We start from the raw sequence: 27234 nt of genomic DNA, 5'->3' as shown, positions 1-27234 counted from the left end.
AAAAGGATCCTCTGTCTTGACTTCATCCTCTCCATATACGAATCCAATTCAACGCTCATCCTTATGAAAGCAATTCTCTTCAAAGGCTGTCTCTATTTATAGTCTTCAATTCCTCTCCTCCCATTCTGTTACCTTTTTTTCTCCTAAAGTCTTCTACATATTTAGGCCTCTCTTCGAATGATTTTGCTATTTTTTGGGGTTTGGAATATCTATCTAATATATCTATCTATCTAATCAATCTATCTAATCTATCATCTATCTATCTATCTATCTATCTATCTATCTATCTATCTATGAGTGTAATATTGTTTGGATGTGTGTCTCCACCTAAATCTCATTCACAATGTAATCCCCAGTGCTGGAGGTGGGGCCTGCTGGGAGGTGACTGGATCATGGAGGTGGTTTCTAATGGTTTAGCACCATTCCCCCTTGGTACTGTACAGTGAGTTCTCATGAGATCTGGTTCTTCAAAAAGTATGTGGTGCTCCCCCCACTCTTCTCTTCCTCGGGCTCCAGCCATGTAAGACGTGCCTGCTTCCCTCTTGCCTTCCGCCATAATTGAAGTTTCCCGAGGCCTCCCTAGAAGCCACTATGCTTCCTATGCAGCCTGCGGAGCTGTAAGCCAATTAAACCTCTTTTCTTTATACATTACTCAGTCTCAGGCATTTCTTTATAGCAATGCGAGAACAGACGAATATAGAGTGCTTAGAAATATATTACAGTTTAAATTAAGTATAATAACAAAATAATTATCTATGTAACTTCATTCAGACTGAGAAACAGAACATTGCTAGTATCTTAGAAGCATCCCTGCCTTGGCTGGGTGCGGTGGCTCATGCCTGTAATCCCAGCACTTTGGGAGGCCGAGGAGGGCGGATCACGAGGTCAGGAGATTGAGACCATCCTGGCTAATATGGTGAAACCCTGTCTCTACTAAAAATACAAAAAATTAGCTGGGCGTGGTGGTGGGTGCCTGTAGTCCCAGCTAGTCGGGAGGCTGAGGCAGGAGAATGGCGTGAACCCGGGAGGCGGAGCTTGTACTGAGCCGACATCGCACCACTGCACTCCAGCCTGGGTGACAGAGTGAGACTCCGTCTCAAAAAAAAAAAAAGGGAGAAGAAAAAAAAGAAGTATCCCTGCCTTCCCGTCTCATGCACCTCTAACATCAAAACCCCCTCCTACCACAGTTTTGTGAAGAGCACTTACTTTTTTTTTTTTTTTTGAGACAGAGTTTTGCTCTGTCACACAGGCTGGAGTGCAGTGGCACCATCTCGGCTCATTACAACCTCCGCCTCCCAGGTTTAAGTGATTCTTATGCGTCAGCCTCCTGAGTAGCTGGGATTATAGGCATGCACCACCATACCTGGTTAATTTTTTGTTTTTGGTAGAGATGGGGTTTCACTATATTGGTCAGGCTGGTCTCAAACTCCTGGCTTCAACTGATCTGCCTGCCTTGGCCTCCTAAAGTGCTGGGATTACAGGCGTGACCCACTTTGTCCAACCAGTACTTACTTGCTTTTTATTTCTTGTATAATTTTACCACATATATATGTATCCCAAAAGAACATAGTTGAGTTTTGACTGTTTTTGATTCTAAATAAATGGAATAATAGATTATTTTATGACTGTTTCTTAATTACTCAGTATCATATCTGTGAGACTCAACCAATTGGATACAAGTAGTTGTACTTTAGTAATTTTCTTTGTTGTATAGTAGTGTCTGAAATGAATACATCAAAATATACTTACACATTCTATTCCATTTTATTTGGATTACTTCCAGTATTAGGCTAAACATTGTTGCTACAAACATTCATAAACATGTCTCTGATACCTATCTGCCAAGGTTTTTTTAAAGGCAGATGCTGGTAAACTTTTTCTGCAAGAGCCAGCTAGTATATATTTTAGCTCTGAGTAACACATGGTGACTTAGGAGTTAAAAAATAATAATCCTTTACAAATTTAAAAACCATTCTTTGATTGTGGGCTGTAGTTTTCTGACATCTGTTCTAAGATATAAACCATAGGGAGTACAAATCTTCCACATCACAAGATGGTTTTGGGCATAAAGGTTTTACATGTATTTTGTTGGGATTACAGGAGTATGCCACCACTTCCAGCTAATTTCTTGTATTTTTAGTAAAGGTGGGGCTTCACTATGTTGGTCAGACTGGTGCAACATAGTTATTTGGACTTTCTTTTTATTGTTTTTTTGTTTCCCCCCGATCTCTCACCTCTGGCTGAAAGGAGTTTTTAGTCATTTGCTTTTTGAAAAAAACACTTTTGATTAAATTTTAACATTTCAATATGACTCTGTAACAGGTTTTACAGTTAGTTCAAGTCTACCTTTATTCCTCCATTAAATGCCCTGTGGCCTATCTTAACCTCACAAATTCTTACTCTTGTTTTTAATAATTTGTTAGTTTTACAGTATTTCTTTTCACTTTATCCAAAACTAGTCTTTTTGTTTAAACTATTAGAAAAGAAGGGTAGGCAAGGTGGCTCACATCTGTAAACCCAGCAGTTTGGGAGACTGAGGTGGGAGGATTGCTTGAGCCCAAAAGTTCGACACCAGCAGGGTAATACAGTGAGATCCTATCTTTAAAAAAAATTTAAAAATTAGCCAGGTGTGGTGGCGTGCACCTGTAGTCCCAGCTACTTGGGAGGCTGACGCAGGAGGATTGCTTGAGCCCAGGAGGTTGAGGCCTCAGTGAGTCAGGATCACACCACTGCATTCCAGCCTAAATGACAGCAAGAACCAGTCTCTAAGAAAAAATTTAAGACTCAGATTATTTTATAGTTTTACTGAGGTATAATTTATAGAAAATAAACCACACATAAAGTATAGAATTTAAAGAGTTTTATGTATATGCACACCATAAAGCCTCACCAAAGTTGCCTTGTGCCCCGTTGTAGTCCCACCTTCCCTTCTTCCCCATAAACTCTTCCCAGCCTCCTGGCTCCAGGCAACCACTGATCTGTCTGCTGTCAACAGAGATTAGGTTGTTATTTTCTATAATATCAATGGAATAATGTGGTTTATATATATTTTTTGGCCTTTTTCTTTTTTCGCTCAGGATAATTATGAGATTCATCCATGTTGCTGTTATCAACAGATCTTTTTTATTGCTAAGTAATATTCCACTGATGAATATACCATGGATTGTTTATCCATTCACCTGTGGGTGGACATTTGGGTTTCTTCTAGTATTCATTTTTCTTAAATACTTGGAAGTGGAATAATTGGGTTTAACGTTTAAAACAAACTGTTTCCCCAGGTGGTTGGTTTGAGAATTCTTGATTTATTATACACACGAGCCCTTGTCAGAAGGACAAAAATATATTTGGTTTTTAAGCCTGTATATTGCTTACCTTTTATTTGTATTCTTTTGTGTACCACCAATTTCCATTGGTATCATTTTCCTTCTGTCTGAAAAACTTCCTTTAACAGTTCTCACAGTGCGAGTTGGCTGGCAATTAATTCAGCTTTTGTGTGTTTGAAATCTCTGTTTCTGAAAAATATTTTTACGGGTATAGAATGCAAGTTTTCTTCCTTTCACTTCTTCAAATAAAGATGTTGCTCCACTGTCTTCTGGCTTGTATTGCTTCTAAGTCGGCTGACATTCTTAACTGTGTTCCTCTGTATGCAATGGCTCTTTTCCCCCTCTGGCTGCTTTTAAGATTTTCTCTATAACTTTTTAAGATGTTTTCTTCACATTTCTTTTGCTTGGATTTGCTGAGCTTGTTGGATCTGTGGGTTTATAATTTTCATCAAATTTTGAAAAACTTCAACCATCACTTACTCAAATATTTTTTTTCCCTTTTCTCTCTTTTGAGGATGCCTGTTACACATGAATTAGCTCCTTAAGAGCAATGATGCTTTGTTAATCATTTTCCCTCTCTGATTTTTATACTGGCATTGTTTCACAGTCAGTTTCAACTCACTGATTTTTCTCCTCATTATTAGCCTTACTTTCCTGATTCTCTGCATTCTCAGTAATTTTTGATTGGAGACAGGTAATTTCTGATTGGAGTCAAGACTAAATTGTGAATTTAACCTCGCTGGGTGTTGGATACTCTTGTAATTTGTAACAGTATTTTTGAGCTTTGTTCTGGACCATAGTTAACTTGTCTGGAAATAATTTAATTCTTTTGGGTTTTGCTTTTATGATTTTTCAGGCAGGACGACAGCAGCCTTTTGTTTTTAAATGCTTTTGGGGGGCGGGCAACAGGAAGCTTAGAGCCAAACAGAGCAGCCTTTAATCTAGGACCAATTTTCCTCCATATTGAGATAGTGTCCTTTTAAGTCCTCTACTTGTTGCTTCCTGTATTATGAAGTTTTGCCAGTGGCTGGTAGGACTACAAATTATTACTGTCCTTGGGTGAGTTCCAGGGATTGTTTGTGTCTGCTCCTTTTGAGTGGTTCTTTTCCTGGTCTCAAGTAGTTTTTGCAAACATATGCACCAATCTCTTCAACTAAGACTCAAGGAGGTCCCTCCAGAGATCTCTAGAGCTCTCTTCTCTTCAGTATTCTGCCCTGTAAACTCTAGCTACCTTGGCTTCCTTAAGTCCCAACTCCATCTCCTAACTCAGAGACTCTGGTTGGGTTCCCCCTCCCTGAGCTGTGTCTGGGAAACATTCTTGTGGCACTAAGCTGGGGCAATCCTAAGACTCACTTCTTTTGTTTCTCCCTCTCAGGGTTTACTGTTCTTCAATGTCCCATGTCCAATATCTAGAAACCACTGTTTCACATAATTTCTGGCTTTTTGGTTAAGGCAGGAGTTAAATCCAGTCTATATTACTCCATTTTGGCTAAAAACAGAAGTCAGGAGGATGCAAGTTTTAAAGATCCTTTCTTCAATATCCCTCATATTGGCCCTGATACCACGTAAGATGCCAAAGTCAGCACACTCCCAAGACCTGGAAATTATTCAAAAAATAAAATACACAGGATATGCTAGAGGGACACTTCCAACATACCTCTTCTACCTTGTAAACTGGGTTGGCCTATCTCAGGGGACTGCTTGTTATATAGGTTGCTTGTGGCCTCAAGAAATATCTAAAACAGCAAGTTTGGCAATAGCCATTCAAAACCTTAGGCAGTAAAAATAGTCACTGTGGATTTTTAAAAACAATTGGGAAAAGTTTAAAAGTTACTTGAGGAATAAAAGCTGTAAAAATCTAAACTGAAGAATAATTCAAAAGTAGGCAGGGAAGATTTAGAGAATCATTCCTTTTTGTCTCATATTAAATTAATTATTTTCTTTTTTTTTTGAGGCAGTTTCGCTCTTGTTCCCCAGGCTGGAGTGCAATGGCGTGATCTTGGCTCACTGCAACCTCTGCCTCTGGGTTCAAGCTATTCTCCTGTCTCAGCCTCCCAAGTGGCTGGGATCACAGGCGGGTGCCACCAAGCCCGGCTAATTCTGTATTTTTAGGAGATGTGGTTTTGCTATGTTGGCCAGACTGGTCTTGAACTCCTGACCTCAGATGATCCACATGCCTCAGCCTCCCAGAGTGCTGGGATTACAGGTGTCAGTCACTGCACCTGGCCTAAGAATTCTTTTCTCCTTTAGTTCTTTCTCTTCTAGTTTTCAAAGTAGTTACATCTTTCCTCTTTTTGAATAAATACTATGACCTTTTGTCCATAATACTTCATGAACCATCTGAACTTGTTATTTTTTTCTTAAGAGTCCTTTTTACTTTACCACATACTATCTCAAGGTTACAAATGACCTCTTCTGGTCACATCCAGTGTTTTTTATTCCCTTTAATGGTCTTCAACTCTCTTCCTTCCTCACCCCCTACAATATCTGACTATTAATCTTTGAAATCTCCTTGTATGTTGGCTTCCACACTCCTTTTTCCTAAGTTGTTGGTCTTCATTTGTGACCACTGCCTCTTTTTTTTTTTTGCTGGCTATCAACCATCTAGTACAGGAGTTGGCAAACTATGGCCTATAGGCAAAACCCAGACCACTGCTTGCTTCTGTATTGCCTCCAAGCTAAGAATGGTTTTTACAGATGAACATCTGAAATCAACTTGATGACAAAGAACACTAACTTTGAACCCCAATTAAGTAAAATATTATCTGCCACCCAAAATAAATCCATTGTGCTCATTATTATATTTTGAATTTTAGCAATAAAAATTTATGGAAACTTATTTTTCCCCTTGTTATATAAATACCTAAATAGAATCCACAATTCTGTATTTTGGCTTACAAAGCCTCAAATATTTCCTATTTGGCGTGTTTCAGAAAAAGTCTGCCGACCTTAGATCTAGTAGGTATGTTAAAGTAAATGAGACCCAAATAACAGTTACACTGATTTTCAATCCCAACATGTATTGCTGCTAGTGGGGCATTACCCATTAAGATATCTCAAATCTTTCCTTAATCCTCACTTAACATAAAATATTTGTTTCTTCTTTCAAAGTGCACCCCAGATTAATCCCCCTCCTACTGCCACTACCACAGCTGAGGGTGCCACCACCTGATGCACATAATACGATATCCTTCTGCCTGGGGGTTCTTCCCACTTCAAGTTCACTTCAAAGACCACTACTGGACTAATTTTTGGCCTTTTTTTTAAAGAGTCTCAAACTAATTTTTTTCTATCCTAACCTAAAATTCAGATGCTCTATGGAAAAAAGTTTAAGCATAATGTTTATTTATTTTTTTTGAGACCGAGTCTTGCTCTTTGGCCCAGGCTGGAGTGCAATGGCGTGATCTTGGCTCACTGCAACCTCTGCCTCCTGGGTTCAAGCGATTCTCCTGCTTCAGCCTCCTGAGTAGCTGAGAATACAGGCATGTGCCACCACACCCAGCTAATGTTTGTATTTTTTAGGGTTTTGCCCTGTTGGCCACGGTGGTCTAGAACTCCTGACCTCAGGTGATCCACCCGCCTTGGCCTCCCAAAGTGCTGGGATTACAGACGTGAGCCACTGTGCCCGGCCAAGCATAATGTTTAATAAGACAAGCAAATTGCAGAATAAAAGATTCATAAAGACTCCACATGACACAAACAAAAACAACACTGATCTTCACCTTAGGAAAAAAAAAAATGGCTGGGCGTGGTGGCTCTTGCCGGTAATCCCAGCACTTTGGGAGGCTGAGGTGGGCGGATCACTTGAGGTTCAGGAGTTCGAGACCTGCCTGGACAACATGGTGAACCCCGCCTACACTAAAAACACAAAAATTAGCCAGGTGTGGTGGCGGCAGCCTGTAATCTCAGCTACTTGGGAGTCTGAGGCAGGAGAATTGCTTGAACCTGGAGGGCAGAGGTTGCTCAGTGAGCTGAGATCTCACCACTGCCCTCCAGCCTGGGCTAGAGTGAGACTCCATCTCAAAATAAAAAAACAAAGAAACAAACAAAAACTCTAGTGATTATATTGGTGTATAGTGACTGCTTTCCAGAAAGGGCAATGGAGGTAGAATTTTACTATTTAACTCCAGATATTTATATATGTTTTATTTATTTATTTTTGAGACAGAGTCTTGTTTTGTTGCCCAGGCTGGAGTGCAGTGGCACAATCTCGACTCATTGCAGCCTCTGCCTCCCAGGTTCAAGCTATTCTCCTACTTTAGCCTCCCACGTAGCTAGAATTACAGGGGCCCACCACCAAATCCAGCTTATATATTTAATTTAAAAAGAAAATCTCTTTACTTCTGTTTTTTTTTGGAGACAGGGGTTCTCTCTGTTGGAGTGAAGTGGTTTGATCTCAGCTCACTGCAGCTTCAACTTCCTGGGCTCATCCCACCTCAGCCTCCTGAATAGCTGTGACCACAGGTATGAGCTACCACGCCCAGCTAATTTTTGTATTTTTTGCAGAGATGGGGTTTTGCTATGTTGCCCAAGCTGGTCTTGAACTCCTGAGCTCAAGCGATCCACTCACCTTGGCCTCCCAAAGTGCTGGGATTACAGGCATGAGCCACCATGCCCAGCCTAAAAGAAAAATTAATAATGGAGTTTTTACAAAGTATAAAATAAAATGTTAAAAAATTTGATTGCTAACATAGTTCATATATATGTATGCACACTGAAAAATGACTTTGGTGAGGTACATCAAAATTTATCAGTGATTATTTCTGGGTGCTAAGGCTGTGGTTGATTTGTCATCAAACACTTGAAATTTCAAATATTTTCAAATTTTCTACAATGACTATGTATGTTTAACCAGAAAGACCTAAACAAGGTACATAGAGGAAAGACTGTTTTAATAGACAAAATACAGATATAAGAGAAGTATTTTTCAAAAACAGAAACTCATTGAGAGGCTGAGGAAGCACCACAAATACTCGGTGTGATCAATTATGGATAAAGAGGTTTTTTCATGAAATGTTGCCTCTCCTATTCCTTAAAGGTACCTAAATAATTTAAATCCAAAGTATTACTATTATCACTCATTTTGGTGAGTTCACAAAAATGAAATCGCTAAAGCACCCTCTTCCCTTCTCCTTTAACATTTTTTGGTGAATAAAACAATTTACTAATAAATTTTGCTAATAAACACATGCCTACAAAAATGGTAAAAAAGAAAAAAAGAAACAAACAAACAAACAAACAAAACCTCTTTTATATCCACTAAAGAAGAAATGAATGTTCTGAAAAGGCAATGTTTTAGCAGTGAAAGTAACTTTTTTTCTTTTACATTTTATTCCTTCAACAGTATCTTTCTTCATCTATTCTGTTAGTGCTACAAAATCATACATAGGTTATCAGTGCAGATATGCTGTAGGGTATATTGGTTTGCTCAGTTTAAAACATATTGGTGTAAAAATACTTAACACAAGATCTATCCTCACAGAGTTTTAGGTGTATAATACAATATTTATCTGTAGACAAAGTCTTGTACAGCACATCTCTTGAACTTATCTTGCAAAATCAAAATTTTATTTATTACATTTTATTTCTCTAAGCTGTTAGTAACTTCATTTTTAATAACAAGAGAAGTAAAACTTTACCAAAAGATATAGTTCAGATCAACAGACTTATTATCAACAATTATTTCAAAGGATAGCTGAGGCAAACAAAAAACTGAAAATGTAAAACTAGAAGCTTAGGAGAAATAAAATGAATACAAGAGAGGTATCACAAGTAGGACAAAAGGGACACTAGAGAAATACTAGGATACAAAAATGAGGAAAAACAGACTGTGGACAGAAAAAAGGGAAAAAGACTTGAAAGTAGGTTTTCTTTTTCATAATTTCATAAAGATTCTGTGAAACATTTTTTAAAGGTTCTTAAAAAAAGGCTATAGTCTTTTCAAGTTCCTGTCTGTATGCTACCCCTTTGAGAATATAGATCAAAGACAAAGGTATTATCGTTTTGAATTTCAAGATAAAAATAGTGAAAATGAAAGGGAAAATAGGAGAAGAACCGGTAAAAATGAGAGCATTTTGAAGATATCCAACTCACTTGCCCACTTTTGAAGACTGCTGGTATCAAACTAATTTTCTCTCCACACTAAGGACTGAGAAAAATCTCATGAGTTGTTGTAAAATTAGTGTCCCTGACTAGTACTTTGCTCGCTTAAAGTGACAGTATATGTTGACTTGTATCAGGCTGTGCTCAATCTTCATAATGATACGTAACAACACAATCCAATCCAAACACAAAGTTGCCTCAGTGAACTGAAAGGATGAGCTGCAAGTAGACATAATAATTCAAATTCTACCTTTCTACACAAGGAACCTCTGTAAGAAAACAATTTTGCTAAGCAACCCAAGCTAAGTAAGACATTTTTCAAAACAAAGACTCACTTTGTGTTCTTATAGGAATCTTATTCCTTATAATCTTGTAATAAAATGAAGGCTACTAGAGTCCATTTAGCATCTAAAACATAGTAAGACTGTATGGATCAAGACCCTGTAACCTAGAGTTTAAGATACACTTTCCATCTAAGATCTAGAAATTTATAAACTTGTTGATATGTAGTAATTTATAGTTTTATGTCAGGATACTGGATTTCAGATGAAAATCTACTAATAAACAGTGATAGACATCATGACTTCTCTGCTAATGTGTAAAGTTTTACTGGGCTATAGCTACTTGTGGACAGCTGAAGGCATGAATAAAAACCAGACTAAAGGGCTGGTTAGTGTAGGCCAGAGGGTTTCAATTCTTGGCTCCCACTAGAATCACCTGGAGGGCATCAAAAAATAATGTTGCTCAGGCTTAAGATCAGGGCCAGACCAATTAAATGAAGATATATAGGGTTGAAATTTCATAGTGTCTACATGTAAAATAAAAACAAATACATATTCTTATCCTTTTTAGAAGGACACTGTGAAGACAAATGGGATTCTAGAAATGTAAAAACTTTGCAGTATTTCTTTTTGAGAAGGAGTCTCGCTCTGTCATCCAGGATGGAGCGCAGTGGTGCCATCTTGGCTCACAGCAACCTCTGCCTCCTGGGTTCAAGTGTTTCTCCTACCTCAGCCTCTTGAGTAGCTGGGATTACAGGTGCCCGCCACCACACCTGGCTAATTTTTGTATTTTTAGTAGAGATGGTGTCTCACCATGTTGGCCAGGCTGGTCCCCAACTCTTGGTCTCAAGTAATCACCCGCCTCGGCCTCCCAAAGTGCTGGGATCACAGCCATGAGCCACCGTCCTTGGCCCTTCGCAGTATTTCTTGATAACAAAACACTATTTGAGGAGTGTTTACCATTTTCCTGACACTGGGTAACATGATCATGAATTTCTTTGGCTTTCAGTTTCACAACAATGCTGTCCACTATGCTTTTTTAAAAACTTGGTTATCATATTGAGAAGCCAAGAGAAAGGAAAAAAAAATCCCCCAAAACAGGAAGATAAACTCATTCATCATCTTATGAATCCACCAATCCAGCTGCCTTTCCATCTTTTTCATAACTTTGTCATGTATTTCGGATGTTATTTTAGGACTTTCTAGAGTGGCCTCACATACACATCTGTGAATTTCCTCTTTTTCTGGATGTACTGTATTGTTGATTCGTTAACACTGAACTGATGGCCAGTACCAACCCATGCTTGAACACACAGCAGAGCTTTCTTGTGCTTAGTAACACAAGACAGAAAATCAGCATTGTTTGGGAGCCATTTCAAACAAAAACCCAAAAAGTGTGAACAACGTGGCACTAAATAGACTGAAAAGGACAATTGTTTATAATAGAAGAACTGAAACAGGGAGGCAGCATGTGCCTTGTTTGACCTCAGATGGGAATGTGCTTGCCTGATGATTCAAACTTTTTTGCCACACTGAACGTGTCCACGAATGAAAAAGAAAGTACAATAAGTATCAATTTAGGGGTTACAAATAATTTCAGCAAATAGGCAAATTTGCAAATACAAAGTCTACAAATATTGAGAATCTGCTACACATATTTTTCTTTATGTAACTCTGAAAATTAATGTGATTTATTTTTCATTTCTCAGCTGAGTGTTCTTGTAAAAATGTAGACTTCAAATTCAGTGAGGTAAACAAAAAGATAACTTTTCTTAAACCCAAAAAGGTAGTGTCATTGAAAAGGTATTGGTTTGACGTGCCAGAAAAGAACAATGACGTAGATTCATGTTACACAGAAAACATATTAATCAGGAAAAAAGTCACACTAAAAAAATTCACATCTTACTACATTTAGTCTAATTGGGAGTAAGAGCCAAAATAAAAATATTTGTTGCTTTAAGGATAAACTAATGATTCTGTATGATTTCTTCAAGCTTTCATACTTGCTTTTTGGAGAAGTATTCACTCATTACAATGATCTGGAACAGAGCTCAGAAACAGGTTAAGTGCTAAAGACATGTGAACTATTAAAATGGATGTCACAAATCCTTCAAAGACACCATAACTGTTTTTCTTTTTTTGTTTGTTTTAAACACGAGAGCTACCCTTTTAATAAAATTTCAAGTGTACAACACAATATGACTATAGGCAAAATGTAGTATAGCAGATTTCCAGAGTTCATTCATCTTGCATAAAAGAGATGTTATATCCACTGAAGAGTAACTCTCCACTTCCCCCTCCCTGCAGCCCCTGGCAATGACCATTCTACTCTCTGCTTCTACAAGTTTGACTATTTTATTTTCTGTATTTTTGAGACAGAATTTTGCCCTGTTGCCTAGGCTAGAATGCAGTGGCACTATCTCGGCTCACTGCAACCTCTGCCTCCCAGGTTCAAGTGCTTCTTGTGCCTCAGCCTCCTGAGTAGCTGAGACTACCGGCACCACCATGCCCGGCTAGTTTTTTGTATTTTCAGTAGAGATGAAGTTTCACCATGTTGGCCAGGCTGGTGTACACTCCTGACCTCAGGTGATCCACCTGCCTTGGCCTCCCAAAGTGCTGGGATTACAGGTATGAGCCACTGCGTCCAGCCAAGTTTGACTATTTTAGAGGTCATACTGTGGAATAAGGCAGTATTTGTCCTGTGACTGGCTTATTTTACTCAACATAATGTCCTCAAGGTTCATCAACATTGTTACATATGGCAGGATTTCCATCTTTAAAGGCTAAATAATGTTCCATTACAGTACATATATAACCTTTTTTTCTTTCAGAGAGGGTCTGGCTCTGTCGCCTAAGCTGGAATACAGTGGCGTAATCATGGCTCACTATAGCCTTGACCTCCCAGGTTCAAGTTATCTTCCCACAACTCAGTTTCCTGAGTAGACTAGCTTCACAGGTATTTGTCACTATACCCAGTTACTTTTTAAATTTTTTGTAGAAATGGGGTCTCCCTATGTTGCTCAGGCTGGTCTCAAACTCCTGGGCTCGAGCCATCCTCATGCCTTGGCCTCAAAAAGTGTTGGGATCACAGGAATGAGCCATACCACATTTTCTTTATCCACTCATCCACCAATTGACATTTAGGTTGTTTCCACGTCTTGGCTATTGTGAATAATGCTGCAATGAATATGGAGGTGTAAATCTCTCTTCGAGATACTGATTTCAATTCTTCTGCATAAATATCTAGAAGTATTTGGAATTGCTGGATCAAATGATAGTTCTATTTTTATTCTTTTTAGGAACTTCTGTACTGTTTTCTATAGCAGCTACACCATTTTACATTCCCAACAACAGTGTTACAAGGGTTCCCTTTTTTCCACATCCTTATCAATACTTAATAGCTTTTGATTTTTTTGATAACAGCCATTTTAACAGGTGTGAGGTGATATCTCATTACGGTTGTGATTTGCATTCCTCTAATGATTAGTGATATCAAGCATCCTTTCCCTGGCCTGTTTGCCATTTGTATGTCTTCTCTGGATAAATTTCTATTCAACTCCTTAACCATTTTTTTTTTCTGAATTACAGGATTTCCTTAATATTTTGGATATCAGATAAACAGCTGGCAAATTTGCAGTTTCCATATACAAAGTTCTAGACATGTAATTCCTTCCACCAGTCCTGGAAGGTATTTCTGTCTTACAAATGAGAAAACAAAAGTACAAATAAATAACTTGTCCAAGGTCACACTGGCTTGAAGACAGGTTTTTATGATTCCAAAGCCCATTTTTCTAACCATATCATGCCACCTAATAACTAATATTTAAAGGCATGAGTTTTAGTTATCTGAAAAATTAGCTTATTGGACCAGCATATTCCCTGGTATCAGATCAGTGGGATTCCATGATGAAGAGTCTCAATGAATATAGCATGTATTTAGAGAAATTTCTCAGATAAATATCTGAGAAAACAGCAGAAGACTAACCAATTAGTCATCAGTTACAAGTACAGTGTGGTGAAATACACAAACAAATACAGGCTGGCGGAAAAAAGTTCGGTATATCAGTTGTAATATTAAATGTGAATGGATTCTCCCATCACATGTCAGACATGATGTGCTCCTACAAGAAACCAAAACCAAGTTGTAGACATTTTATATTCAAAACTATTTATAAACTCAATTTGAGTGTGTGTATGTGTGCTATTTTGTTCATGTTGCCGTACCATATCTGTGTTAGTATATGAATAAGCACAAGAAGGAAAGTGAGGAAGGAAGGACAGAAACCAGGAGAGAAACACGGGTTAACTAGCATGTGTGTGTGTGGGAAATGGTCCAGTGGTAGGGTAGGGAGAGAGAAGGTTAGGACAATAAAAAACTGCCAGGATGACATAATCTTACTTATATAAAATTATGTTTGTCAAGAAATTAGAAAAACAAAACAGGATGTTTTATACTAGTATTTACTAATCTGATGGTCATGATACATTATTATGAAAAAAATGCAGGCTGGGAGCAGTTGCTCATGCTTGTAACCCTAGCACTTTGGGGGTAGAGGTGAGAGGACTGCTTGAGCCTTGGAGTTCGAGACCAGCTTGGGCAACATAGTGAGACCCCATCTCTACCAAAAATATAAACAATTAGCTGAGTGTGGTGGTGCATGCCTGTGGTCCCAGCTACTTAGGAGGCTGAAGTGGAAGGATTGCTTGAGCCTGGTAGGAGAAGGTTGCAGTAAGCCATGATCATGCCACTGCCCTCCAGCCTAGTTAACAGAGTGAGACACCTCAAAAACAAAGAATAAAATGGAAAAAGAAAAAAAAAAGCAAGAGAATGTGTATTTCACTAAAACTCACCACCCAATTCCTTATATGAGTATTTATGCGTGTATTGTTTGTGTAGCCAGGAGGCCAATGTGACAGAACACACCCTAGCCTGTGAATGCTGGTTACCTGGGGATGGGGGGTGGAGCAGGGCATGATGATTACCTTTCCCTTTACACATCTCTGTATTGCTTCACTTATATTAACAGCATTATTTGTTTTGTAATTTAAAAAATTGATGAAAAATTTAAAAAGCATAGAGAGGTTATAGAAACAAAATAAAATTGAGTCCAACAGTTAATGATGTCTATGTACATATACACATGTGCAAGCTGGCCTTTGACATTTAAGAAATATGTTCGGCTGGGAGCGGTGGCTCACGCCTGTAATCCCAGCACTTTGGGAGGCCAAGGTGGGCGGATCACGAGGTCAGGAGATTGAGACCATACTGGCTAACATGGTGAAACCCCATCTCTACTAAAAATACAAAAATTAGCCGGGTGTAGTGGCAGGCGCCTATAGTCCCAGCTACTCGGGAGGCTGAGACAGGAGAATGGCGTGAACCTGGGAGGTGAAGCTTGCAGTGAGCTGAGTTCGTGCCACTGCACTCTAGCCTGGGCAACAGAGTGAGACTCTGTCTCAACAACAAAAAACAAAAACAAAACAAAACAAAACAAAAGAAATATGTTCATTCAATATAGATTTACCAAGCTCTGACTCTATGCTAGGCCCTGTTCCAGGTGCTTGAGTATGTATGTATGTATGTATGTATGTATGTATGTATGTATGTATGTATTTACGAGACAGAGTATCACTCTGTTACCTGGCCACCACGCCCAGCTGGTGCTTCAGTAATTAGATCAACCCCTGCTTTTCATGTAAATATACTGAAATATGTAGGATAAAATATAATTTATATAAGCCACTAAGTCTAGATTTCTGAATTGCCTCTATTCATTAGCCCTTAGATGGTAATTCAACTATCTGATTAATAAAAATTACCAATAGTTGACTTCTTAAGTGATGGTTCCAAGTAAACTTGAAATATTATGGTGATTTGTCTACTAAATATTGCCCAGAAGCAGAAATGACATTTTCTGTAAAGAATGCTGCTATGTTTTAAAAAATTAATCAGTTAATTATGAATTTTTTTTCACCCAAAGAGATCTTTAATGAATTGTTTTTTGTTTTTTTTTTTTTGAGATAGGTTCTTACTCTGCTGCCCAGGCTGGAGTGCAGTGGCACGATCTCGGCTCACTACAACCCCAACCTCCTAGGTTCAAGCGATTCTCCTGCCTCAGCCTCCCGAGTGGCTGGGATTACAGGCACCCACCACCGCGCCCGGCTAATTTTTGTATTTTTAGTGGAGACAGGGTTTCAACATGTTGGCTAGGCTGGTCTCAAACTCCTGACCTCAAGTGATCTGCCTGCCTTGGCCTCCCAAAGTGCTGGGATTACAGGCGTGAGCCACTGCAGCCAGTCAGAGATCTTTAATTCTGTACATGACTTGACTTCCTACCAAGTAACTAGTCCAAAATGTACCAAGATGAGTCTGACAGAATACACATTCCCTGCTTCACGTACAACTCATTCAATTTCTCACATTGGTACTCTATACTTGGAACAGATCAATGCTAGTTTGTCACATGGTGACCAATCACTACTGTCAGCTTACACCTACCTTATTTCAAGTTTATCTGCCTCATTTGGGTCCAAGCTGCGGGTAATTCCGAAGACTTATTTTATTTTATTTTTTTGAGGCAGAGTCTCCCTCTGTTGCCCAGGCTGAAGTGCTGTGGTGCAATCTGAGCTCACTGCAACCTCTGCCTCCCAGGTTCAAGCGATTATCCTGCCTCAGCCTCCCGAGTAGCTGGGATTACAGGTGCTCGCCACCGCGCCTGGCTAATTTTTGTATTTGTAGTAGAGTTGAGGTTTCACCATGTTGGCCAGGCTGGTCTTGAACTCCTGACCTCAAGTGATCCACCCGCCTCAGCTTCCCAAAGTGCTGGGATTACAGGCGTGAGCCACCATGCCCAACACCACAAACTTTTAATCAAGATTCACATTGGAGGTTGTTGGAGAATCTCATCTATCTTTTAATTTCTGTGCTGCAGGCTATCCCTCAGGCCAAAGCTAGCTCTTAAAAATTTTTTTATTTTCTTTGTGAAGCAGGCCCAGGGACTAAAACCAAGGATCTTTCCAAAGTGTAGTCATCAGCACTCGCTTGACAGCTTTTGGATTCTGCTCTTATGCTTAAAATAAGGCTCACTATAGGGGCAGGAACATAATTATGCTCTCTCACCTGTATCCACACTCTTATGGCAAGCTCTCTCACAAGTCAAGCACACAAAATCCTTTTTGTTTCAAGGGACTGACAAGTATAACAAACGTGAAAAATTGTGAAAGCCTAAGCCATCTTATATAGGTTCTTATAGGCTTGATATCCTTCCCTCATGAAAGCCCCTCTTCCCAGTAGGCAGGCCTACAAAGGTAACTTAATACCCATCTCTCAGCCTCTGCCCCACATAGAAATGATGACTTTGGCAATATTCTCTGGTAAATAAAAAATTAAACTTTGGTTCAAAAAGTAGATAAATCATCAATTTTCTCACTCCTCATTTCACCCTACTTTAGCACAGATTTCTGCCTCTAACTGACAGTTTGGAAACTGAATTGGCATTCTAGATCCCAAACTTAGATTTATCAGGGTAAAAAACTCAGATTCGGAGTATTTTTTCCTTATTTATAAAATTTAAACTCACACAACAAATGCGAAATTTAACCAAGTACATATTTCTATTTTCATTGTGTAGCAGTTTTGCATCAAAGGGGCTGGGATTAGCTAATCTTAAAACTCCCACTAGCAAGTCATGTGGCCAAGAAGTATATAACTAAACTCCCACTGTTTTCCTTATAGATAACATTTCTGACTGTGGGTAACTATGTAACAGGTATTTAAAGCTGTTTTTCAGGATCCAGGGGGCAGCTTATGTCCAGTCCAAGCTGGTTGAGATCATGAACCCTTTAACTAGGCCTGCACAGGTGCCCAGAGAGTGACCTTTTGGTGTCAGAGGGCCTAAAACTACTCCACCTTCAGATCATGCTAACGCCATTTTCTGCACACACGTCCTATGAAGAACCATGTAGCTTGATTATGCTTGTGCAGAAACCCCAATTACCTCATGTTTCCAACCTGCCAATCAACTTTCCCACCCATCAATCACATTTTCTCACACTTTAGACCACCCTACTTTAAATACTTTAAAGCAGATGACTATTATTGATTGCTGGCCAGATAAATACTTCCTACAATCATTCAGCCAATGTGTGAGAATTACATTAAATACAATGAGAAAATAATGTTAAAATTAAGTACCCACAAGCCCTATTTTCAGAGGCGGATTTGAGATTTGTTCTCCCATCTCCTTTCACAAGCAGCCTTGTGAATAAAATATTTCCTCTTTTGCAAAACCCGTTGTCACAGTGATTGGCTTGCTATACACAGGCAGAATGGACTTGGTTGGTAACACAGGGATGCCATGAGAATAAATGAATGGTTTGGTAATACATTCTGAACAATGAACTAAAGGGACCCAATTCAATGAAAGATTAGTATTTTCAACACATGGCTTGTCAGAGACATTTCTGTTGATGGAATACTTCATGACTTGCTTTAATGTAGAACTACTATCATTTACTTCTCTTACATGCCTTCCCTCCCTTACTGATGAAAAATGAGCTTCCCAAAGCCTGAAATATTCCAGCAAGATATTTCACTGCTAAAGTTATACACAGGAAATACAATTTTTCCAGACCCCTATAAAAACCTTAAATATTACACTCCAACTGTTACTCCATTTGTGTGAGTAACAGAAGATTGGCCTAATTTTTAGGCACAAGAGAGATCTATCTGACTTGCCTTTAGCTTTTATATGGACTGCTTTCCTTGTACTGATTTTACTGAAAGAAATATACATATATATTTTTTTGGAGACAGAAGTTCACTCTTGTTGCCCAGGCTGGAGTGCAACGGCGCAATCTTGGTTCACTACAACCTCTGCCTCCCGGGTTCAAAAGATTCTCCTGCCTCAGCCTCCCGAGCAGTTGTGATCACAGGCGTACGCCACCTTGCCCAGCTAACTTCTGTATTATTAGTAGAGACGGGGTTTCACCATGTTGGCCAGGCTGGTTTTGAATGCCTGACCTCAGGTGATCCACCAGCCTTGGCCTCCCAAAGTGCTGGGATTATAGGCGTGAGCCACCGTACCTAGCCGAAAGAAATATGTTAAAAAGTATACTGTATTATAGTTTTTTTCTATTCTACATTAGAGAATGTTCTCAAGTAATGCCCCTTAGTCAACTTTAAAACTAGCAACAGACCATAATCCTGGTAAACAATGAGAAGCTGGAAGATTAGGTTACTCAGTCATACTCACCTTAAATTGTTTTGTTGACCAGGTGGAATGACACTATAGTAAACAGGCATTCCTGTTGTGGGCATAGATCCTTGATTAGACTGATTAGGGAACATAACAGGCTGTTGGTAAGTCTGATGGGGAATTCCTTGAGAACCTTGAGGCAGTGAAACCTAAAATTTGAAAGACAATTTCAAGAGAAAAAGGTTTTTTTCAAAGCCTTGCAAATGTTTATGTTTTCAACCTCCATAAACTTTATTTTTTTCGAGATGAAGTCTTGCTCTGTTGCCCAGGCTGGAGTGTAGTGGTGCAATCTTGGCTCACTGCAACCCCTGCCTCCTGGGTTGAAGCAATTCTCCTGCCTCAGCCTCCTGAGTAGCTGGGACTACAGGCATGCGCTACCATGCCTGGCAAATTTTTGTATTTTTAGTAGAGATGGGGTTTCACCATGTTGGTCAGGCTGATCTCAAACTCCTGACCTCAAGTGATCCGCCCACCTTGGCTTCCCAAAGTGCTGGGATTACAGGAGTGAGCCACCATACCCAGCAGCCACCATAAACTTTTAAAGCATGAGCAGTCAGAAATAAGCTAACACTGCCAACAGGCTTTCCTGTTAGCCACAGCACTACCACTTTATTTCTATGTCAGCTATTGCTTCTGGCTAGCATTTGTAAATGTATGTACTGTAGGCTGATGCATTAAATTATGAAAAGGTTAAATTATGAAAAAGAAACTTTCCACATAAGGATGGCCATTTGATATAGAAAGAGTAACACAGTTTACCTCAGGTAGAACTAAGTAAAAATCAGGCAGGATGGCAGTGAGACGCAGTGGGTCATAAAAAGTGAGAGCTTTGGAGCTTAAAATACCTACATGTGATATCAGCCATCTATCTAAGTGATATTGGGCAAGTGACTATTCTGCGGCTCCTTAGCTTCTTATCAGAAGAAATGGAAACACCACCTCCATTACAAAGGAGGTATTATTTCCATTATGAGATAGCACAACTAAAGTATCTAGTTATAGTAGGCATTCAGTAAACAGTGTATCTTTCAGTTCTGTTTTCTATATCATCTAAATGAAATCACACGAACACAATTCTGTATTGCCACTCTACAGTTTCTAAGATAGAAACAACACAGGCATAAAGGGTTCTTAATTTACAAATGTACCTCAATATTAGAGTTGGATTACAGTGATTTTGTTAAATAAAGCCAATGTACATTCAATGGCCTGAAGGATCTTTACTAAAAAAAAAAAAAAAAAAAAGAAGGCCGGGCTGGGCGCAGTGGCTCACACCTATAATCCCAGCACTTTGGGAGGCTGAGGTGGGCAGATTGCCTGAGCTCTGGAGTTCGAGACCAGCCTGGACAACATGGTGAAACCCCGTCTCTGCTAAAATACAGAAATTAGCTGGGAGTAGTGGCGCGTGCCTGTAGTCCCAGTTACTCAGGAGGCTGAGGCACAAGAATTGCTTGAACCAGAAGGTGGAGGTTGCAGTGAGTTGAGAATGAGCCACTGCACTCTAGCCTGGGTGACAGAGTGAGACTGTCTCCAAAAAAAAAAAAAAAAAAGCAAGCCAGTATAACCACTATAACCACTGATGATGATGATGACGTTAATAATAGTAATGATAGGGAGGGTTAACATTATTGGGTACTTATTGCCATGTTTTAAGTTCTGTTCTAAGTGCTTTATGTGTATTATCTCATTAAGGCTTCTGAACAACCTAAGAAGGTATTTTTCAGGAGAGATGGGGTTTCACCATGTTGGCCAGGCTGGTCTCAAACTTCTGACCTCAGGTGATCCACCTACCTTGGCCTCCTACAGTGCTGGGGTTACAGGCATGAGCCACTGAGCCAGGCCTGAAGGTACTTTTATCATCTATTTTATAGATGGGTAAATACAGGGCAGGAATTTGAATTCTGACTTTCCCACTTACTAGCTATAAGACCTTAGATTAGTAAGTAGGAAAGTCAGAATTCAAACCCTGTGGCTCCAGAAACTCAGTTCTAGAATCACTTCACTGTTCTCTATACCTGGCTCTATGATTTAAAAGGTAATGACTGACTGGGTGCAGTGGCTCATGCCTGTAATCCCAGCACTTTGGGAGGCCAAGGAGGGTAGATCACTTGAGGTCAGGAGTTCCAGCCAGCCTGGCCAACGTGAAACACTGTCTCTACTAAAAATACAAAAATTAGCCAGGCGTGGTGGCATGCGCCTGTAATCCCAGCTACTAGGGAGGCTGAAGCATGAGAATCACTTGAGCTGGGATGCAGAGGTTGTAGTGAGCCAAGATCACGCGACTGCACTCCGGCTTGGGTGACAGAGCAAGACTCTGTCTCAAAAACAAAGAGAAGGAAGGAGGGAGGGAGGGGGAGAGAGAGCGAGCGAGAGAGAGCAAGCGACCGACCACTACTAGAGAGTGTACAGGCATAGAATACACTGGAGGGAAAGTCAGAATTCAAACCCATGCCCTCTGACTCAGGAGGTGTAGGACAGATGACTTTTCTGGCTTATTTTTTAGATAACAGTTTATCACTACCTAGCTTGTTTATCAAATGTAGTAGGAGCCATACTTTAAAGCAGATGACTATTATTGATTGCTGGCCAGAGCAATACTTCCTACAATATTCAGCCAATGTGAGAATTACATTAAATACAATGAGAAAATAATGTTAAAATGTAAAAATGTATGGTGTAAAAATTATGACCACTACCTTAGCTCTGGAATATTTTCAATATCCAGCTAATTAAAAAAAAAACTATACTAATTAGGCTGTAATTTGTTTAAAAATGACATTTCTCTTACTAGATGTAAGCCCCCAAAGATTAAGGGCAGATCTTACATGCTGAACTCTGTATTGGATTAGATAGTAGAACCAGAGTCTTTGAGAAAGGAAGGCTTCAGGCTTGGTGTCAATCCTGTTTAATGCTTAACTATGGGGAAACAGACGAAGGGCAGGCTCATGTGCCTAGGCTCAAGGATGGAGGAGAAGGGTCAGAAGCATGGGGGATGTGAGAGAAAATGAAGATGGAAAGCCAGTTTTCATGAAGTATCTTTTCTTTCTTTTGTAGATGTGTTCTATGGTAAAGGGTTCTCAAAAGTGGACATACACTTGGTGCTCAACAACATTTGACAACCTCACATTTCACACTTTAATTTCAATTTTCTGAAATTATATGGAATATGCTTGCACCTTTGCTTATATCCTTCTTCATTCTCAGAATGTCATCTTAACCAATTTACGCCCATCATTTTCTTTGAAGAGCTAAAGGTTTCTAACTTCCCAGAAGGCTTCAAATCAAGTCCTTAACCTGTTCATTGCTGTATTTCATGATCCTCTCAGTTACTAATCTGTACACTATCACCAATTTGTTTACATGTGTTCAGATAAAATACACAAAATACGTGTATTTTATCTTCCCAACTAGGCTATTCCCTATCTTCCCAACTAGGCTATTCTCTCCTTGTTGAGATGAATGAAAGTGGTCTTTGGAGTTCTCTCTTTTTTTGTGACCGAGTCTCTCTTTGTCACCTAGCCCGGAATGCAGTGGCGTAATCTCAGCTCACTGCAACCTTCGCCTCCTGGGTTCAAGTGATTCTCCTGCCTCAGCCTTCTGAGTAGCTGACATTACAGGTGCCTTCCACCATGCCTGGCTAATTTTTGTATTTTTCAAAGAAATGGGGTTTCACTATGTTGGCCAAGATGGTCTCGAACTCTTGACCTCAAGTGATCCACCCACCTTGGCCTCTCAAAGTGTTAGGATTACAGGCATGAGCCACTGCACCTGGCCCTGGCCTGGAGTTCTTAAAATCAGACTCAGCTATGAAAAACAATGAGGCTAATAAAATAAACCCTCTTGCAAGTTACTCCATAAATATAAAGGTAAAACAAATTTTTGAAAAATGTGTCATATTATATTGAAGACACGTGCTTATTCATCAAATAATAGGTATTTCTGCTTTAGAACTATAAATTAAAATCTGTAACATTTTGTTTTTATTTTTGAGATGGAGTCTGCCTGTTGCCCAGGCTGGAGTGCAGTGGTGACTCACTGCAACTTCCACTTCCTGGGTTTAAGCAATTCTCCTGCCTCAGCTTCCCGAGTAGCTGGAATTATAGGCCCCGCCACCTTGCCTAGTTATTTTTTGTGTTTTTAGTAGAAACAGGGTTTCACCATGTTGGCCAGGCTGACCTGGAACTCTTGATCTCAAGTAATCTGCCTGCCTAGGCCTCTTGAAATGCTGACATTACAGGTGTGAGCCACTGTGCCTGGCCTAATATCTACAACAATTTAAAATATGAGACATATAATCGCTTTTTGGGATGGAGAGGAAGGAAAAAAATCAGTCACAGCACAGGAAACTGCACCTACTTCCCTATTCTATAACTACAGATTCATGGTCTATACTGTATCTCACTATTTCAAATATCTACCACTAACCTCTATTTTCCCTCCTATTCCTCTCTCCCAGCAATGAGGACTTTCTAAAGAGCTGAGGAATAGAATAAGACATTTGCTCATCTACCTATATTGCTGGAAACATAAGACAATGCCAGACAATATTAACTTGCCAATATCAATGTGTTTCAGATCCTAAACATTAACAAATGAATAATGCAATAAAATGAGGATAAAACCAAGCTTCTACGACTAATAAAACTCTTAAGACTATAAAGTTGTATATTACAGAAGTGTTTTTCCTGTATTAAAAGGTTGTATATTACAGAAGTGTTTTTCCTGTATTAAAAGGAGAGCATAGAAGATGTATTGTAGTTGTGCACTTAATTTATTCGAAATCATCTCTACCCAAAGTACATAAAAGAGACAATATACCTGATATGTTGGCACTGAAGTATAGGGGATGACCACTCCTTGAATCTGATTTCCAATGCTGTTGGGTTGGCCACTGACTAGGCTCTGACTCTGGGGTTGCTGAACTCCAACTATTCCTTGGTAGTTTTGCTGCTGGTTGGGTATAACTTGATAACCTGTAATGGTACAATGAGTTAAATCCTGCTCTGAATTCATTTCATCTAGTAAGATTTAAAAAAAAATTTAAGCGAGTACTTTTATGCTCTAAAATGATAAAATTTTGATTAAATGGTAAGCCCCTAAAACCATCTATTATGAAATAACATTTTAGCCCAAGTTACCTACATTCCCTCACTAAAATATATTGAAATAAAATCTGCCTACAAAGATTTATTCTACAATTGCAAAGATTATAGGGTCACACACTTAGATAACATAGGACAATTACTATTCAGTGCATATTACAATCGATTATGATAACTAGTTTCTCAGGACCAGGAGTTGCTACATAACATGAGCCCAGAGTAAATGGAAAATATGTAGGGCCCTTTGTTAAAAAAAAAAAAAAAAAAACAACTATTAAGAATTTCAAGTTGGTAACAACAGAATATTAACACAAGCATGGGGCTCTATGCATCTGCAGAGGTTCCATTCCCATGAAACTGTCCCTGCTGGGGATTAAAAAAAAAAGGCAGGGGAGAGAGCCACTTTTGAATGTGTCAAAGACACAGGCAAATGGAGTTATACTGTAATTTTTTAGATTATTTCTTCATTGTATGATTAAGGTCACTTGACAAATCATTAAACAAATCAAGTAATCTGCTCAAGGTCACAAAGCAAACACCTAAACTGACTGTTGGTAATTTAAGTGGTAAGTTAAGTGCACAAATTTACTTTTATCAAGTAAACTTATTTACTTAACAAGAATCTACAATGATAAGCTCTAAGTAGTGAATACGAATTGTATTTTGTCTCCTGATCCTAAGAGGATTCTTTTAGGTATACTAATTAGCTAAAGACTCATGTAAATTACTAGATGCTACCCACAAAGTTTTTTATTTTTTAAAGAACTAGATAAAAATAATCATCTAGCTTCAGAGTACTGAAAAGTTTTTACAAGGATGAACTGAACTAGAACACCACCTATACAGACTTTAACAGCTAAAGGGCAATGAAATTGTTTCCCTGATAACACCATAAATACATTTTGTTATCAGTTTTCATTTATCCTCACTAATTCCTAAAGCAACAGACATGGCAATTTCAAGTATTGATTATAGACAGCAGCATCACTGTAGTTGTCTGGTAGCCTTAATAATTCTGCTCAAGGACTAAATAATTGAATAAAATCTAGCATCTATCTTCTTTAAAAATATAACCACAAGGTATATCCAGTAACAAAGCAACACATTAAAATTAAGAAACTAAAAATCTTGGCCAGGTGTGGTGGCTTACACCTATGATCCCAGCACTTTGGGAGATGGATGGATTGGGTGGATGGAAGTGGGTAAGCTCAGGAGTTTGAGACCAGCCTGGGCAACATGGCCAAATCTTGTCTCCACGAAAAAATACAAGATAGTGCCACTGCACTCCAGCCTACGCGACAGCGCAAGACCCTTGTCTCAAAAAACAAACAAACAAAACCAACCAACCAAACAAACAAAAAACCAAAAACACAGAAAAAACCAAAACCAAAGTAAAAATTCAGTTATAGTGAATCCCTTAACAGTGAAGGGTTTTTGTAAAAGGATGTTATTTCTATGGCAAAACTACTTTATGGCCATGTTTCCAATGACTTCCTTCTCACCAATCTAACTTTGTAAAAACAGAATACTGTGTATTCTAGTTCTCATCTGTAATAAAGTGATTGATAATATGCTGTTTTCTAAACCTTTATTCCTTGTGAATTTCCTATACTACTTAAACTTACAGGCAGGTAAAGGCAGAGAACAGAATAAACTTCTTCCTTTTTAATCTAACAATTAACATTTAACACTATTTTCAGTTCATCAAATGACAAGTATTTCAAATTTATACCCCAAATTCCAAACACCATTAAAAAATACAATGACAAATTTCCACCCTTAAAAAATAACACAGGAATGGAAATGAAATGTGAACATGAGACCTTTTTTAGTGTTGGAAATGCCACCTCAACACATACACATGTCTATTGCAGCATCAGAATTTGGGTTCTGTATAGACTGGAATAATAACTTCTTATGACAGACTTGGCAGAATTTTTGTTTTACTGTACCCTTGAGCTCCTCATCTCAATGAATCCTCCCCACCTTAGCCTCCTGAGGAGCTAGGACTACGGGTGTGCACCATCATGCCTGGTTACATCATGAAAGCTGCATGAGTAAATTTCCAATGGTATCTTATTCTTTTTGTTTGTTTGTTTTCAGATGCAGTCTCTATCGCTCAGGCTGGAGTGCAGTGGTGCAATCTTGGCTCACTGCAACCACCACCTACTGGGTTCAAGCGATTCTCTTGCCTCAGCCTCCCCAGTAGCTGGGGCTACAGGCGCGCACTGCCATGTCTGGCTAATTTTTGTATTTTTAGTAGAGATGGGGGTTTCACCATGTTGGACAGGCTGGTCCTGAACTCCTGACTTCAGGTGATCCGCCCACCTCAGCCTCCCAAAGTGCTGGGATTACAGGCGAGAGCTACCATGGCTGGCCTGGTATCTTATTCTTTAAAGCAGCCTAATCTCCATTAATATCCATGCCCACTAATTGCCACACACACACACACAAGCACACACACACACACACGCACTCTCTTACAAACACCACGTACATTTTGAAAATTTGACATGAAATATAAAACAGTTGATCTCAGCATCTAGTCATTTGTTACAAATAGTAGTAAAAAGAACACCATCTGGGTTAGATAAAGATAGATATGACATGGTCCCTATCTTTGAAATTAGGCAGTTTTAGCCACCATACCGTATGAGGATAGCAGTATAAATAGAGTCTTATGAAAAAAAGAGGAAGAAATTAGTCCTGACTGATATTTATAAAGGTAGTGACATTTGGGCTTGGACTTAAAGGAAAAGCTCATTCCAGCAAAAATAAAAGGTTTGGAAAAAGTAAGACAGTTAATATGTTTTAATGGGGAATAGTCATGAATGAATGAATATGGTATGTGAAGTGATAAGTGGAAGATGAAGGTACAACAGAATACTGGTGAAGAAGCAAAGGTTTTACACATAGAAGAGTGATAAGAACTACCAGGAAGTTCTAGATTTTAAAGACTGTGAAAGGAGAAAAAACACTAACATCTCAGGACTTCATTCAGAAGTAGCATAAATAAGCTAGGATTGAGTTTTTGAACACAGTGGAGCTATTAAAAATAATGATGCCAAGCACTTAAAAAAATGCCTTCGCTAAGAATCTATCTTAATTATTAATCCCTTTACGATTTTGTCCATTCTCTTATGCCACATCTCATAAAACTCTACAGGTA

At 39.0% G+C, this 27234-nt stretch overlaps 1 protein-coding gene across 32 annotated transcripts in view; it reads right to left on the bottom strand.

The window, feature by feature from the left end:
* R3HDM1 (R3H domain containing 1) overlaps positions 1-27234 on the bottom strand; it is a 123208-nt gene that overhangs the window by 26012 nt on the left and 69962 nt on the right. For all 32 annotated transcript variants that reach the window (XR_010150067.1, XR_010150068.1, XM_024354818.3 and 29 more), the window contains 2 exons: positions 23782-23936; positions 18961-19112 (listed from right to left, as the gene is read on the bottom strand). Coding sequence is in view for 30 of the 32 variants with exons in the window: in XM_024354818.3 (XP_024210586.2) it covers positions 18961-19112; positions 23782-23936 (307 nt within the window). In the remaining 2 variants the exon portion in view is untranslated. The remainder of the gene's footprint in view (positions 1-18960; positions 19113-23781; positions 23937-27234) is intronic.

Source organism: Pan troglodytes, chromosome 13, assembly GCF_028858775.2.
Source record: "Pan troglodytes isolate AG18354 chromosome 13, NHGRI_mPanTro3-v2.0_pri, whole genome shotgun sequence".
Lineage (NCBI taxonomy): Eukaryota > Metazoa > Chordata > Mammalia > Primates > Hominidae > Pan > Pan troglodytes.
This window is presented reverse-complemented; position numbering and strand designations above follow the sequence as displayed.